At 46.3% G+C, this 16,328-nt stretch overlaps 1 protein-coding gene and 2 long non-coding RNA genes across 15 annotated transcripts in view; 2 read left to right on the top strand and 1 right to left on the bottom strand.

Moving 5' to 3' along the window:
• Positions 1 to 5,776: 5,776 nt before the first annotated feature.
• Positions 5,777 to 8,001, top strand: LOC118499545. The gene is made up of 2 exons (XR_004902042.1): positions 5,777 to 5,972; positions 7,669 to 8,001. It is a non-coding gene; the product is annotated as an uncharacterized LOC118499545 (long non-coding RNA).
• A 1,490-nt stretch (positions 8,002 to 9,491) lies between these two features.
• LOC114510426 (general transcription factor II-I) overlaps positions 9,492 to 16,328 on the bottom strand; it is a 116,265-nt gene continuing 109,428 nt past the window's right edge. For 7 of the 13 annotated variants that reach the window (XM_028529067.2, XM_028529091.2, XM_028529083.2 and 4 more), the window contains 5 exons: positions 14,957 to 14,985; positions 12,705 to 12,746; positions 11,860 to 11,901; positions 11,305 to 11,380; positions 9,509 to 10,633 (listed from right to left, as the gene is read on the bottom strand). In XM_028529067.2, coding sequence (XP_028384868.1) covers positions 11,322 to 11,380; positions 11,860 to 11,901; positions 12,705 to 12,746; positions 14,957 to 14,985 — 172 coding nt within the window. In that variant the 3' untranslated portion in view covers positions 9,509 to 10,633; positions 11,305 to 11,321. Of the gene's footprint in view, positions 10,634 to 11,304; positions 11,381 to 11,859; positions 11,902 to 12,704; positions 12,747 to 14,956; positions 14,986 to 16,328 lie in introns of all 13 variants that reach the window. The other 6 variants (XM_028529059.2, XM_036020837.1, XM_036020838.1 and 3 more) reach the window with 2 other exon arrangements.
• On the top strand, positions 11,380 to 13,075 carry LOC118499544. Its single transcript, XR_004902041.1, has 2 exons — positions 11,380 to 12,107; positions 12,304 to 13,075. It is a non-coding gene; the product is annotated as an uncharacterized LOC118499544 (long non-coding RNA).

Below are 16,328 nucleotides of genomic sequence, written 5' to 3'. Positions count from 1 at the left end.
GAACACAGCCAGCGGCCGGCACCTCGGGGCCTGTGCGCGGGGCCCGCCCGGGCCGTCTTCTCCCACAGATCGGTCGCTGCCTCCCTCCCTTTCTCTGGGTTTCTGCTCAGATGGCGCCCCTTCCTTGAGAGGGCTTCCATGATAAGTACACAGAAAATAGCAAAACTCCACGCTTGCTGCCCACCTGTCTTTATTCTGAGTGCTCCCCTCAACTGACACATTGCTTATTTTACTTTTTACGATGTCTCTCCGGACCCGAGTGTGAGCGCCGTGAGAGCAAGGGCGTGGCCTGTTTTGGCGCCCAGTGGGCTCTCCACAAATATTTGGGTAGTGACTGCAGCACTCCCCGAGCGAATGAATGAATGAATGGATGCCTCCAAGGGAGGGCGTGCAAGCGCTGGGTGCACATCCCCAGTGCGCGAGCCCGGCTGAGTGTCCGCGGCAGCTGGGACAGGCTTTCTAACCTGAGTTCAAATCCTGTCAAAGAATAGGCCCTCAGCGTTGACCGGTGTGACTCGGTCAGGCGTGGCTCCGCAAAGTGAAAGGTGGGCAGCGGACTCCCTGTGGGGCCGAGGGGGGGTTGGTCCCTGGTCAGGGCGTGTAGGAGAGGCACTGGATCGATATTTGTCTCACACATCGATGTTTCTGTCCCTTTCTTCTTCCCTTCCCTGTCTCTAAAAATTGATAGATAGATTGATTGATTGATTAATTAATTAATTAGACCCTTAGGCCCTGGCCGGATGGCTCAGTTGGTTGGACCATGCTCTCTATACACTGAAGGTTGTGGGTTCCATGCCCTGTCCGAGCGCCTGCGGGAGTCAGTCACTGATTGCGTAAATGGGCGGAACAACAAGGGGATATCTCTTTCTCTTTCTCTTTCTATCAAATCAATAAATTTAAAAAAAATAGGGGCCATCATTTCTGCCATCTCTGCCTAGAAGGGGCTTTGGGAGGGAGAAGGGAGGAGGGGGCAGCATGCCTGAATAGAGGCTGTGGCCTCTCTCACTGAAGTCTGGGCACCAGGACCAAGGAGACGGGGGCCTGGGAGGCTCAGAGGTTATAGCGCTGGTTCCAGGTCACACAGCAGGTGGCTCAGACCCAGGCAGTCTGGCTTCAGGCTCAGATGGGCAGGACCAGTTTGTGGCCCAGGGAGACTGCAAGATTGAGAGACATGGCCCTGGCTGGTGTCTCGGTGGATTGAGCACCAGCCTGCGAACCAAAGGGTCACAGGTTCCATCCCCAGTCGGGGCACGTGCCTGGGTTTCTGGCCAGGTCCCCACAGTAGGAGTAGGGGCACCCAGAGGCAACCACACACTGATGTTTCTCTTCTTCTCTCTGCTCTCTCTAAAAATTTTTAAAAAAAAAGATTGAGAGACATAGCAAGCACTTTGCACTGAGAGCACTCGGGTAGCCACGGGTCCCCCAGGACTATGGGGGCAGAGGGTTGGCATCTGGCTCAGAAAGGTTTGCTTGGGAGGTCCCCTCCCATCACTGCTGCTCCCTACATCTCACCAGGAGGTCATCAGCCTGGGTGTGTCAAGCCTTGCAAGTCCTTTCTCTGGTTATTTCCATTTAAGTATCTAGGATCTTCCCACACAGAAGGGGACACTCCACAACAGTGGAAAGAAACAGCCACCCACATGGGCAAACCTTCCAGACACAGTGTGGCGGGAGAGAAGGCAGACACAAAGCACCCATGCAGAACCTTTACAGAAGCTCAAACTGTGCTAAGCCAGACTGTGGTGCTGGGAGCCAGGGTGACCTGGGGCACAGGTGGGGGCCAGGAGTGACTGGAGGGGAGCAGGAGGCAGCAGGTGACAGGCCTTTTCTTGGTAAGGGAGCTAGCCCGACAAGGGTGCTCACTGTCTGAAACGAACCTAGCCCCAGGCACAGACGATCTGTGGAGGGCTCTGTTCTGTGGGTGTGTTTGACTTGAATAGAAGGCTGAAAACAGAATGGGTTGAGAGGAGTCATATAATGGATGACTGTCCCCACTTCACTTCACGGCAGGAAGGCGGCCCCCGGCGGCACAGGGCACGGGCTCACTGCTGAAGCAGCTGTCCCACAGGATGCTGCCCTCAGGTCCCCGCACGGAGCCTGACCCACGGCGTTGGGCACTTGGGCGCAGGGGGAGAAAGGGTGGTGCAGGACCTCCCCCTGCACGCCAGTCCGTGGCCCTCAGCACTTCCTTCTCTTCCTCCCAGTGGTCTTTCCACTCTTGCGTAACTGCCTGGCCAGACTGCCCTGTCCAGAGGACACCCGCCACAGCAGCCAGAGCCACCAGCTGCTACCTTTCCACTTCCCTCCTGCGGCCCCCCTGTGGCTTGCCTGGAAGAGAGGCGTCTGAAGTAGGGAGTAAGAGGAGCTCCTGTTTTACTGAGTCAGCAGGCTCACAGCCTGTTGTCAGGATGAGGTAGGATTTCGATTTCGTCTCGTGCACAGATGGAACAAGGGCGTGACCGCATGATTAAAAAAGAAAAGGAATAAACAAAAATGGAGGTAATAAATCAATATAAGATGGGGGGTATGAGATAAACTTTGTAACATTTTATAACTTTTAAGTTGTGAAATACATAGAAAATTTCAGAAAAATGTAGTTTAACCAATGATTATAAAACTTTGTTTATTATAAAGTAGATATCTAACTATATGGGGTCCGGCAGAAGTAACGCCTGCTAGAGTATGGTTGGCAGGGTAATAATATGGGTGTAATAATTTATAGTTTTAATTTGGACATTTCACCTAGAATGTCATATGGTGTGCTTGAGTGTGATATTGTTATGTTACAGAATTACATGCTCATGGTTTTGTAATAACAAATTCTGTAATAGAAAAGAGGCACTGTCTGTGCTGGACCCCATACATCACCTGGTATGAGAATAATGCCAAGTCCCTAGAACCCCCTCCCCACTTCCCATCAAGTGTTAGTGAGGGGTTTAACCTGGGTCACGAGAGCTGTGTATCCACCCATGATCACATCCTATCCTCCCAATGAAGCGATCAGGTAGGTAGTACGATCATCCCTGCTCTCCAGATGGGAAAGCCGGGACACAGGCAGGGGAATAGGTTGCCACAACTGGTAAGCAAAGAGCTTGGGTTTGAACCTAGGCAGTCTGGGTCCCAGGCCATGCCCTTAACCACTGGGCTCCCCTGCTTTGTTCTGGAATGCCAAGTGAATGAATGGTCGGGGGGTTCACAGAGGAGGAGCTAGCCTGCATGAATACCTCAAAAGAGGGAGACTCTTACATCAGGCCAGACTGAAAGGGAGGCAGGGCTTCGCCGTCAGGCCTCAAGAATCTTGGCTTCTCTCCAGACACCACTTTCTCCACACTCAGGCCTTACACGGATGGGCTGGGCGGACAAGTTCCTCACCCAGGAAATCCCCAGGGCTGGGCCATGGGGACAGGCTGTGTGGAGAGAGGTTCGCACCACAGCCTGAGGCCCCGGCAGTGCCTCTGAGGGAACCTGGGGCTTCCTGGGGTTGAACAAATCGGGCCTCGCTCTAGGGCAGTTCTTTCCCAAGTGTATTCATTTATTTATCTTTGAAAATCCTTACCTGAGGATATGTTTATTGATTTTGGAGAGAAGGGGGAGAGGAGAGAGACAGGAAGAGGGAATCGATTGGTTGCTTCCCGTACGCAGCCCCGAACAGGGATCAAACTGGCAACCTAAGTATGTGCCCCAACCAGGAATCAAACTGGAAAACTTCTGGTGTACGGGATGATGTTCCAACCAACTGAGCCACCCTGCCAGGGCTTTTCTCCAGATTTAACTTCAAGCCCTCTCGTCCCTTCTCAAGCTAGAACGGCCTGGTTCCCTGTGCCTGGCCCTGTGATGAAGGCCTCCTGGACCAGCCCACAGGACTGGTTCTCGCCGGGTGCCTGAGGCACTGCCGACTGGCAGGCAGAGGCCACTGGTGGTGATGCAGCTGTGTGGGGCTGAGGCTCTAACCACAAGCAGGTGTCTCTGCAGAAATGCAGGCCACTCACGATCTACCACCCAAGGCGCCTCAGGCTTCCTTTCTTAGCAAAATCAGGCTAGCAGTGGACTCTGCCAGGGTCTGGGCTGGACCTTGAGGCCTCATCAGAAGGGAAACAGGTGCCTGCACTTGGGAGAGAGGCTCAGGGCACACCTGAGTCACAGCCCTGGGAACCACACATCCTGGGAATCTCTTCCCCCTTTGGCCTCTGGACACAGGAGGACGTGCACACCCTGACTGCTGGTGTGGGAAGAGTGGCTTGACAGTCACATAGACCTGCTTTGAACTCTGATTCTTTTATTTCTAGTTGTGTCTTTTGGCTCAGTAATTCAGGCTTCGTGCTGTTTTCTAATCTGTAAAATGGCACTAACAAGTATACATATTTCTTGGGCCATTGTGTCCCATGAAAGCAGGCAATCGAGGTTGCTGGGACCACCTGTGCAAGGCTGGCACCATGGGGGCAGGCTTGTATTCTCTGTGGGAACCGTCGGCAGAGAGGTGGGTGGCCGTGTGTGGTGCAGCCTCTGGCCCACACCTGGGAGGGCTCAACCTTTGCTCTGCCCAGGGATGGAGCTGAGGGCAAGGCCTATGGCGGTAGGATGTTCTCCCAGCCCAGGCTGGGCTGAAGACAGCGACCAAGGCCATGGATGAGAGCCTGGGAGTCCTGGGGACAGGGCTGTCTGTTTCCCTGTAATGCAGTTTCTGGCGGAGCTCCAGTTGAATACCTAATGAATGGAGACTCCACAAGCAAGTCCCACTCCAAAGCCAGGAGCCCCAACTCCTCCCACGCTGGCGACCAGGGAGCCGCCAGGGCCTGCTGTACCTCCCTCCCCAGACCCACCTCCTGATGCTCTTCCTTGCTGTGTGGGGCCAGATGTGTCACGCAGGGAGTTGTTCAAAGCTTACCAACCAACCACCAGTGTTAAAATCCAGCAGCAAGCTATGAGCGCAGGCAGTTCTGTGATGTTTGACTTTGAAACTAATTCCTGTTGTGGGGAAATTATTTCTCTGGGTCCAGTCACCAGGGCTGGGCGGCCACTTCTACATCTCTCCAGCCTTGACATGTAAAGTGCAGAAAGACCAGCGGGCAGCATGAGGAAGTCAGGCTGGGACCGGCCAAGAGCTCAGTACCTTTGCCAATCCCAAGGAAATACAGGCCAGTAAAGATACGCAGGATACCGACTGCTGTGGCTTGGTGTGTTGAGTGCCGTCCTGCAAACCAAGATCGCTGGTTTGATTCCCGGTCAGGGTACGTGCCTGGGTTGTGGGTTCGATTCCCAGACACAGCACAGACAAAAGGCAACTGACCAGTATTTCTCTCTTGTATCGATGCTTCTCTACCTCCCCTTCTCCCTCCCTTCCCTTCTCTAGAATCTATTGCCCGGATACAAATTTTTAAAAGACACACAGGTCTGGAGTGAGGGGGTGGTGCCCCTGTAAGCAGGTGGCCAACAAAGGTGTGAAGCAGCAGGTCCTGCACCAACCATCAGAACCAAAGTGATGCCACCTGTTGGGATGGCAGCTCCCGAAGGCCAACAAGCCAACACCACGTGGCTTTATGACCATACACCACGGGTTGCCTGCTCCGACCTCACCTTTTTGGAAACCTGCACTTAGCATCTTTTATCAAAGATTTTTCCTAGAAAATCTGGATGACTCATCATAAGGAAGAGGATAATTTTGGTCTAAATGCAAAGCACCAAGTCAATAGACCCTTTCATGACTGACCTAGATCCTCTCACGGCCCAGGTAGGTGGTGGGCTGCCTCTTCTCTCGCTGCTTCTTGGTGGGACTGAGGCGGGGACAACGCCCCCTCCCCCCTCCTGGTCCTCTCAGGCACTGCCAAGGGTATGGTCATTGACAAGGGTTGCCATTGCTTTATAGAACTTGAGGCACTGTGGACTTCAAACCGACAACCCTGAGAGCACACACATTTGTCAACTACCTGCTCTTGCTTCTGAGGAAATTCTGCAGGAAACATCTTGACAAATGGGTATTGTACCATAGGTTGCTTTCAGTGCTCTTTCCTGACACTTCCTCAAAATAAAACCACAAAGTATGCGTGGTTTGGGGGTGAGGCAGGGCAGGAGGGGGAGGTGATGTGACCCTTGTTGACCAGAGTAGGGAAGCCAGGAAAGCCAAGAGCAAATCAACCCTTTGTTTCTCCCAGTTCCAGAGGCGTGGCAGCACCTCTGGTGCTGCCAGGCTAGGCTAGGTCCACTGTTTTCTGTCAACATGCCACCAGGGTCCTAGGGAGTCATGATTTCTACAACCAGTGGCAAGCTGCCTCAGTCTGTTCTTTGAGCCACGGTCGGCAGTCATGGTCATGGTGAAATACAGAAGGTAACGATGGCTCTGGTTGGTGTGGCTCAGTGGATTGAGTGCTGTCCTGAGAACCAAAGGGTCATCGGTTCAATTCCCAGTCAGGGCACATGCCTGGGTTGTGGGCCAGGTCCCCAGTAGGAGACATGGGAGAGGCAAGCATACACTGATGTTTCTCTCCCTTCATTCCCCCCTCTCTAAAATCTTAAAAATAAAAAAAGCTGATCTCTCATCATGCAGTAGAAACAGAACCCCGGGGGCCTGAACAGGATGAAAGCCCTCACTTGTGTTCATCCCATCAGACTCACTGGTCTGAGCAACACAGTGAGTCAACCGAGTGCCCTTCAGATCATCTCAATTCTTAAAATCCTCCCCCTCTTCCTCCGTCACAGGGACACTCTCGCTGGGAGAACTCATCTTCCAAACACATACTGCCACTGAGAACGCCAAGTACTGGGCAGTGCACTTCCAGATGCCCACTAACCATTAAGCCAAGCCAGTTCCAGGAAGTTTGGACAGGGGCTGGGGCATTGTGGACAGCAGAAAGGCCCAGCCTTCCTCTGGAACAGACCTTTCTGTCCCGGGAGGGGAGGGGAGGGGCAGGGCAGTGGGGAAGCAAGCAGAAACGGAGGCCGGAAGGATGCTCAGAATAACCAACCTGCTCCAAAAGGGAACTGGCTGCCTGCTATAAATGGCACCATCGTGGGAGGACTGAGGGCTAGACCTGGCCCTCAGTCTCGGGGACAGGCTGACACCTAACCTCACCTCCTGTATCACAGGTAATTTAGACCAGTGCGAAGATAAAGGTAGCACAACAGCATGCTGCTGAAAAGGGCAGTCCATGGGCTCTGAGCAGCTCAGCTTTAGCCAGGCCGGGCAAAGGACAGCACACTCTAAGCCCGCCCTCAGCAGCTCTGACCAGTCGCCCCGTGCCCCCAAACACCCAAGGGCAGAGGCTGCTCCAGGCAAACGCTAAAGGCCCAGGACTTGGGATGGAGTTAGCATTTAGCCCAATTCCATTTAATACTATGTAGACATTTCCTTGGTTTTGTTTTTCTAGTGGCTGTCTCCTTGGGACAGCAGCTGTCCAGAAGTGGAGCTTGGATAGGTCATGGAGCCTGCATTCCTAGTCACTCTACTACACTCCCTGGTAAATGTTTAACCTTGAACCATTATGGAATCAGGACAGTTTTAGAAACACTAACCACGATGTAATTATTTCTAAGACCTATCTGAACTGTACTTAAGTCTGGTCCTTACTGACCTCACAAAGGTCTTGGTGGGCAACTTTAACCCCCGCCCCCCCCCCCCGAAAGAATTGTGCTTTTTATCCATTGTCTCACTTATGAACTGACTATTCATTACAGGAGCTGAAGGCTTCATCTTGCAACTGGGCTCTGGTTTACTGAGCCAGGGCCACACTGCCACCCACCTTTAAAACTGACCATGGTGCTGAAACCAGGGCTAATTTTGCCATATAGGTGTGGATGCAATTTAAGAGGTAACAATGCTATTCTAAGGGAAGCTTTATTAATAAATACCCAACTGTAGGAAGCAGAGACTAAGAAGTGTTAAAGCTTCAGAAGACAGTGAGTTAGAAGGAACCTGTACCACCTCTGAGTTTTCCAGAAGACAGATGCAGCAGCAGCACCCCTGGCCTGAGAGGTTCAACATTAAAAAGATTTTTCTTTTTCCTTCTTAAAGAGAGGAAAAGGGAGGGAGAGAAACATTGATTAGTTGCTTCTCACGTTTGCAAACCAGCCATGTGCCCTGACCGGGAATCAAACCAGTGACCCTTTGCTTTGCAAGACGATGCCCAACCAACCGAGCTACAGTGGTGAGGGTGAAGTTCAACATTTCTTGAAGGAATTAAGCCTCTTTTGTTTAGGGAAGAGACATAATGGGACAAGAGAGTGTTCCTTAAACCATTATAAAGTCATGAGGAAGACATAGCAGATTCTGTGCTGTTTATCCAGAGTACAGAAACTGGTCTACTTGGTAGATGTGAGGACATTTTCTTAAAAAATGTTTTCTCTGTGTGTGTGTGTGATGTGTACACACAATGGCTTTTTAAAAAAAAATCTTGAATCTAGAAACCCTTTATCTGCAGAACATCCAATGCTTTTTCTTTTAACTTTTAATTGTTCAAGTACAGTTTTCTGCCTTTTACCCCATCCCAGCCCACCCCCGCAGCCCTCCCCATCTCCCTCCCATTTCCACCCCTCCTAGTTTTTGTCCATGTGTCCTTTATACTTGTTCCTGTACATGTAACAGACTTTTAAAAATGCTAACAATATATAAAAACAAAAAATGCGCATGCACATACAGGTTTTAAAAAAATTTTAAGGCGTTGTATTTTGAGAGAGGGGATGGAAGGGAGAGAGGGAAACACTGATGTGCAAGAGCAACATCAATTGGTTCCTCTCACTCGCCCCCAAACAGGTACCTGGACCACAACCCAGGCCAGTGTCCTGCCCAGGAATCAGCCTGGCGACCATTTGGTTTGTGAGACGATTCTCAACCCACTGAGCCACACCAGTCAGTGCTCAATAGACTTTTATACTGGATAGGAAAACAAATCTCTTTGGTATGTCTGTGATTCCACAATATTCTGGTTAAAAAAAAAAACAACAACGAAGTTATGTATAGGAGCTGAACTCCCTTCAGAAGCCACCTCTGGAGGGACGGTTCTCTAGCAGCTGAGCCGAGGTGTGGGTGAGGGCAGCACACTGTCTGCACTTTCTTAGAGCACTCTGAAGGGCCTGGGAGATTCTGCTGTAGATCGAAGCCGTCTCCTCCTCATTTCAGTTGGTAGACTAAGGATAAATTAGTTTCCCTGAGCATAGATTATAGGGTACAGCAGAGGCAGAAGGCTCTGCTGAGAGAACAAAAAATATCCCAAACCAGTGGGATTTCACGTGGGAGGGGCTAACGCTGTCTGGGAGGGGTTCGGCCACATCATACTTCAGGGGCAAGCAGTTGGTGTACACAGATAAAAGGCTGGGGTCCCCAGCCTCCGCTCTAACTAGATGCACAGTGGTCTCAGAAACACCACAAACAATGGTGTACTTACGAGGACACGAGCCTCTGAACAGTGCCAACCTAACCCTCATTTTGCATTCCACCTACTACCGACCCACCCACAAGTTTCCCCGGACAAAATCATGAAAACACTTTAGAAAGAAATAAATTAGTGTGTGAAAGGCATGGATGAATTTTATTTATTACCCTATATCTACATTTTAATTTGAGGTAAAATATAAGCAACACATAAAAATGCCTATTTCTGCTACCATGTAATATAATTCTCCATTATGAATATTGTGATAAAGCTAATGAACACGCTATGCCATCACATACTCTAGCTTTTCGTATAGCTGGTATTGTACAACTCTTATTGTCTGTGAAATCTCAACACATGTAAGATTCTCCTACAAATGGTGCAGAATATCAGCGGGTGCATAATTAGCTTATGACCCCTCACTCCCCACACTGGAGCCTCAATATCACAAGTAGAACTACAAAATAATGAAGGCAATGAAAACCCCTTGAGATTGATCCAAATGGGAACAGAGTTCCAAAAAAACCCACACAACAACAGGTTCCACGATAGTGAGGCTTTAGTGTCATTTAGCTTGCTCAAACCTGGTCTCCAACCTCTGGTACACCATGCATTTTATCTGGATGAAACGTAAATGTAGGGAGGTCCTTTGTATTCCATCACTAAGCCACACGCTGAGATACTGACCTCTTACTGCCTATTAGGTAATCCAGGTGGTGGTTTTTTTTAATTATGATAAAAAAAAATGTATGAACCATGATAGATAGCTTAGGAAAAGATTTAGTCAAATATACAGATACTAACTGTTCACTCAGTCATTAAGGAGAGCTGTGAACAAAAGGATCATTTAAATGATTTTTCAAATAGAAAATCTAAAGAACTAAACTATCTCAAGTGTTTTCTTCACTGCAGAAGCTGAGATGTTCCAGTAGGAGATAGATCTTCACTTGATTGGAAAATAAACACCATGGCTGAAGGCTCTGCTGAATCCGTAAAAAAATCTGGTGAGATTCATCCCTGTCATTTTCCCTGTCGTTTTTCCAGCATTGCTGTAAAATCCTTATAATACATTCCAAAGTAAACCAGCCATTCCAAATCTACAGTCACTCTGCTCTTTAATTCAATTCACAGAACTGCTGAAAAAGTAGACATTTCTATCTAAAAGTAGAAAAAAAGGTTTGTATAGAAGGTATTTCTGTTATACAAGTATATTACACAGCTTGGGGCAGTAACAGGTCCAAAAAGCTCTTCTCATCCATTGATACTTTAAGCTGAAACAAGAGAGAAAACAAACAAGAAAAGAGGTTAATCTAATTATAGGAATTTAACGTTCACAAACACCACAATGTAGCACTAAACCCACGTACGGACAGTGCAAGGTGAACTCCACAACAAAGGGTCCCCGTATTGAACAAAAAGCACCATCGGACGCAGACCAGGCCTGTCAGGCTGTAACCCGTTAACTGCCACCTAGTCCTAGACACCCAACAGCGCAGCCTTATGTGAGGTTCAACCAGTGGGAGAACCAAGTTTTGCTGATTCCTGGTCTTGGGCTGCCCGTCCTGGTACTAACCTGGACACGTTTAAGAAGTCTGAATAACAGGATCAGGCTTGTAACTTATGATTAGTGGATAAGTCAGTGTAGTGATACTGACTCAGTGAATTCTAATGTGAGGACAAAATTTACCCTGTCAATTAAAATATTTTCCTTTTAAGGCAAAAGTGTACTTATATCTTTGAATAATAAGACACATTGATCAAAGTAAAACTCTGCTTGAATCTTGTAGCTAAAAACAATCCCATGGGGCTTACACTCGGACCACACAAGCCCTGAAGGTGGGGCCCTGTTACAGCTGAAGCAGGGAGAACGCATCAGCATGTACAGAAGCAGGTGGGTTTGCACAGACACGGCACGGCATCCCGGACATAGAAGCTGAGTTACCCTAGGAGGGAAGAGTTCTACCACGTAGGGTCTGGCTCTTGCTTAATCTGAGAGTTTCCATCAGTCTCCTTTATTTCTATCAAGAAAAACAAAAGACAATTCCTTAATTGCACTATTAACGCAAATCTGCTCAATTACAAACCCATACCAAACTATTTACTAACATGATTTAACAGGAACAAGATACTAAAAAATGATAACATTTTCAGAGACAATGTTTCTTTAGCTCTAAGTCCTAGATTTTGCTACTTATGTTTTCAAAGTAACATACATCTCAATTCCGTATGTGTGTAAAGGGTCCTCACTGTCTACGCCATGCGGCAGTCATTCCACGGTTTTGGAATTCGTTCAGTCACGTGAGGGAAATGGACCCAAGAACCCATGGGTCATTTCTGAACACAATGTTTCTGGTCATAAAACGACAAATCCGATTCACCCAGAAACAAAAGAACAAAACCACCACAGTTCTAGTTTAAGAGCTGTAAAAACACATTTAATCCTTTGTCCTAATGAAAGTCTTAAGCAACTTTTTTGACAACCAGATCACTATTTTACCTTCTGTTGCAGGAACCTCCAACTGGCTCGGCTCAGCTGATTCTGAAAGGAAACACGTCAAGATTCACTTAACACTGCTCAAAAGTTGCTTTCAATTATTTGAAGAGAACAGAGGGAGGAAAACAAGAGAAAGCTCTTCAAACCGTGTACATAAGTCACAAGTCTAAGATGAAAACAACAGCCACAGACTCGCGGGATAAGCACAATTACTCAACTAGACTTTCAAAACTCCCCTCTTCTGAAATGTGGTAAGTAAGCTAGCTTACCTAACTGAAGTCTTAAATAACAATCCTAATCAACTCAGCTCTAACATGAGAGTAAGAAGTTCCTTTTTTATCATCCCCCTTGCTTCTGTGAGGTCCTTCTTAATAAAAGCCTTTCCTTACTTTCAATGAATCACAGTATTTATTTCTGTGAATTTATTTCTAAGGAAATATTTATTAGGAATTTAAAAACCATAGTACATCCATTTCCACCCGACACAATTTGGCTTTCAACTACCAGTATAAGCAAATGGCATGAAGAATAAAGTTAAAAAAGACCTTCTCACTGAAAAACTCCATTGTACGCCAATGATCTCAGGGTGCCTGACCTTGTACCCACCCTGGGACAGTGGGATCAAGTGGGACGCAGCCCACAGTTCTCAGTGAGGACCTACGAGCTGAGCTTCTCTGGGCTTTCAACCACAGGAGTCGCAGATGCCAAGTCTAAGCGTGCGCACACGCGTGCGCTGCGGACTGACTCTGCCAAGTCAGATGAACGTCAGCATGTGAAGCCACACAGTTTTATCTGACCTATTTTACTGAGAAAAGCAGGACAGTCCTGTTTTATCCTCCTTCATTTACCTTGTATCACTGGGCCTTCTGACTCACTCTGATCAACCAACTCTGAAAATAAAGCAAATTCATTTAATAATGCAATAGCATACTGTTACATTCGAAAAGCATTTTTACATACATTCTTTATTTTGATGCTCCAATTTTGCCATAACAGATACTATTTTCCTTATGACAAGAAGGGAACAAAAATTAAGAGTTCTGGTAGTTGCCACCAAATAACTAATTCATAGTAATTACCACAAAATTCTACTATAGACCTGCACAATAATGAGAACAAAATTGAACATTTTAAACATAAAGAGGGTTAAAAAATTATAATATTCTTTGAAAGTAAAAATTAGAAGGGAATTAGGATTAATAAAAAAGTATAGAAAAAATTACAATGGGATTTCTTTAAATAACAAAGTCCCTGGCATGATTAAAGCTGAGTGTCACAAAGATGACTTAAAAATCTATGAAGCAAGATATACCTCTCTTTCATATGGACATTACGAGAGACTAACATACTTGGCCATGATACAGCATATACCAAAACCAAAATGTACTAAAAAAAGAACTCATGGATTCGGAGTATAAGCAAATGAGTAAGTTTTATGATAAATCAAACTCAAAACTTGGAGGTAGAAGAGAGGTAACAAAATCCATGATCCTGAAGCATGAAGGCCAGAGGCCAGGGTCAACCGTGTGAAGCAGAGGGAATGGCAGGGGACAGGTGCAATGCCAGCACACCTCTCAGGTCAGGGGGACAGATCGACAACTGGGAGACAGGACAAGTTCTGTCTCTCAATGGCCACTGACGACTCCGGAACACGAAACTGAAGGGACTTACATTACACTTTCCCGGTGAACAAACTACAGAACTGAATGTAGACAAATTTTATTTGTGTATTTATGTATTTATTTACTCCTCACCCAAGGACATGCTTATTGATTTCAGAGAGAAGGAAAGGAAGGCAGCGGGGGAGGAGGGAGAGAGACACCAATGCAAAAGAGACGCAGAATCACTGCGCCCCGCATGAGCCCTGACTGGGGACCGAGCCTGAGAGCCTTCGGCTCACCGGATGACGCCCAACCGAGTCACACTATCCAGGGCAAATGTAGATGGACTTTAAAGAATTAGAATAATTACACTAACTGGAAAAAGACTGGAATGCCAAAAGTAGAAAAGGATCATTCTCAATTATAAAAATTTTAATAAAAAATTAACAGAACATAAAATGTGAGCACAATTAAGTTTTGCTAAAAATACTGCTTAAAACAACATGGACATCATAGAAATGGAAGAACATTTAATGTGTTAATGCAAATGTCTATCAGACACTGTGCTTAATATTAACAGAAGCAAGCTAAATCACATTAAAAAGATCTATTTATTCCATCTTTAACAGGAACCTAATCAACAAAACAAACAAACAAGCAAAATATAACCAAAGACACTGAAAGAGAGAACAGACTGACAGTGACCGGAGGGGAGAAGGGAGGGAATTTCAGGGGAAAAGAGGAAGGGTTTGCAGGAACAAGTATGAAGGACACATGGACAAAAACAAGGGGGGGAGGGTGTCGTTGTGAAAACAAGAGGGAGGTGGGGAGGGCTGGGGGGTGGGCTGGGATGGGGGTAAAAGGCAGAAAACTCTACTTGAACAACTGAAATAAAATAAAGATAAATAATAAACAAAAAATCTATTTATTCCAGCACAGTAATTACATAACAATAATAGATGTAATTAACAGTAGTGATAACAATAACAAATCGTACTTCCTGAGGACATACTATAAGGTTAAGCATTGTTCTGGGTTGGGGGTCAACAAACTTTTTCACAAAGAGCCAGTTAGTAAGTATTTTAGGTTTTGTAGGTCATGTAGTCTCCGTTGCAACTTCTGTGAACCCTGCTGTAAGCAAACTGGCGTGGCAGTGTTTTAATAAAACTTTATTTACAAACACTGGTAGGAGACTGCTGACCCATTTTAGATGCTTAACATATAATGAGTCATTTAAAATGTCCTAAAATTCCCCAAATGGGTACTAATATTATTGCCATTTTATAAATGAGTAAACTGAGATTTTAAAAAGTTAAGCAACTCACCCAATATTACATGTGCTTTATGTATGACTAGTGCTTTAACTCTAAGGGCTAAATTAACGATGACTTTGCATGGTTACTGCTATAGGTACAGTAAAATCTTGTGAGCTAAATCTGTGGGCACACAGCCATACACATTCATATTCCAAAAAGAAAAAGACTTTATGAAATACTCACGGTTATTAATCACAAGTCCTGGAAATGGTCTAAAGAAAGAAAGAAATTGTGCAACCATTTATTTTTAATCTTCAGGAATTTACAGGTATATTCAATTTATACAACTAATTTTTTAAAAAAATATTTTATGTATTTATTTTTAGAGAGAAGGGAAGGGGAAAAGAGAGGGAGAGGAACATCAATGAGTGGTTGCCTCCCGTGCGTCCCCCACTGGGGACTTGGCCTGCAACCCCAGCATGTACCCTGACTGGGAGTCGAACTGGCAACCCCTTGGTTCACAGGCCCACGGCTCAATCCACTGAGCTACATCAGCCAGGGCTATACAACTAATTTTTAAACCATGACACTTATGTGCTAGAATGAGAAATGTTGTCCACTACTTTTTAATCTTATATCCTTTTCCAAAAATCTCCACCTGAAGATAAGTTTATTGATTTTAGAGAGGGCAAGGGAAGGAGAGGGGGGGGAGAGAAACAACAATGTGAGAGAGAAACATCTATCAGCTGCCTCTGGTATGTGCACCAACCAGGGAATGAACCCACAACCTTTCAGTTTATGGGACTTGCTTCATCCAAGCCACACTGGCCAGGGCTTAATCTTATATACTATTTAATCTATCTATCTATCTATGTATCTATGCCCTAATATGAAAATGTTACACTAAAGATGGTGGAAAAACAAACAAAATAAAAGGAACAAAGAAAAAGGAATAGACTAATTCTAGTGAAATGGTCTAATGGAAGAAGGTGGTTTCCCAGACCCCTGGGGCATGGCCCAGAAAATAAACATTGCTTATATGGGGCAAAAATATGGGAATTTTAGGGCAAGGGTTTTGGGAGAAGATGAATGAATGAGAAAAACCCTTGGGAGGGTAGTACATTTAGCTATTTGAGGGCTAGTCCTAAGCCATTTAAACTAGAGACAGTGGGAACTTGACAATGAACTGACTGGGGTACACTTAGTGATGGCTAGGTTTTTGTGAATTGCAAGAGAAGAGTGAAGACACCTTGGGACTTCTGAGTAGGTGGACAGAAAGAAGTGGTAGATTTGTTGTACACTGATTATGATCCGCACATATTAATGATACGATTCTCGTAATACTGTTGGAAGCATGCTCACCATTCCTACTCTGAGGCTAAGGAGCTGATACTCTCAAAGGGAACAAGTACAATCTTTAATTGTCCAGTCAAGAAAACTGAAGGGATGTGGCTGACTTGGGACTGGACCCCTGAAATGCCTAAGACAAAAGCTGGCAACAGTTTTCTGTAAAGGCCAGATAGTAATTATTTTAGGATTTATAGCCATACTGTCTCTGTCCCAAAGACTCAATTTTACCACTATAGCATGAAAGCAGTCGTAGACAATATGCAAA

This window comes from Phyllostomus discolor, chromosome 3 (assembly GCF_004126475.2).
Source record: "Phyllostomus discolor isolate MPI-MPIP mPhyDis1 chromosome 3, mPhyDis1.pri.v3, whole genome shotgun sequence".
NCBI classification, from domain to species: domain Eukaryota; kingdom Metazoa; phylum Chordata; class Mammalia; order Chiroptera; family Phyllostomidae; genus Phyllostomus; species Phyllostomus discolor.
This window is presented reverse-complemented; position numbering and strand designations above follow the sequence as displayed.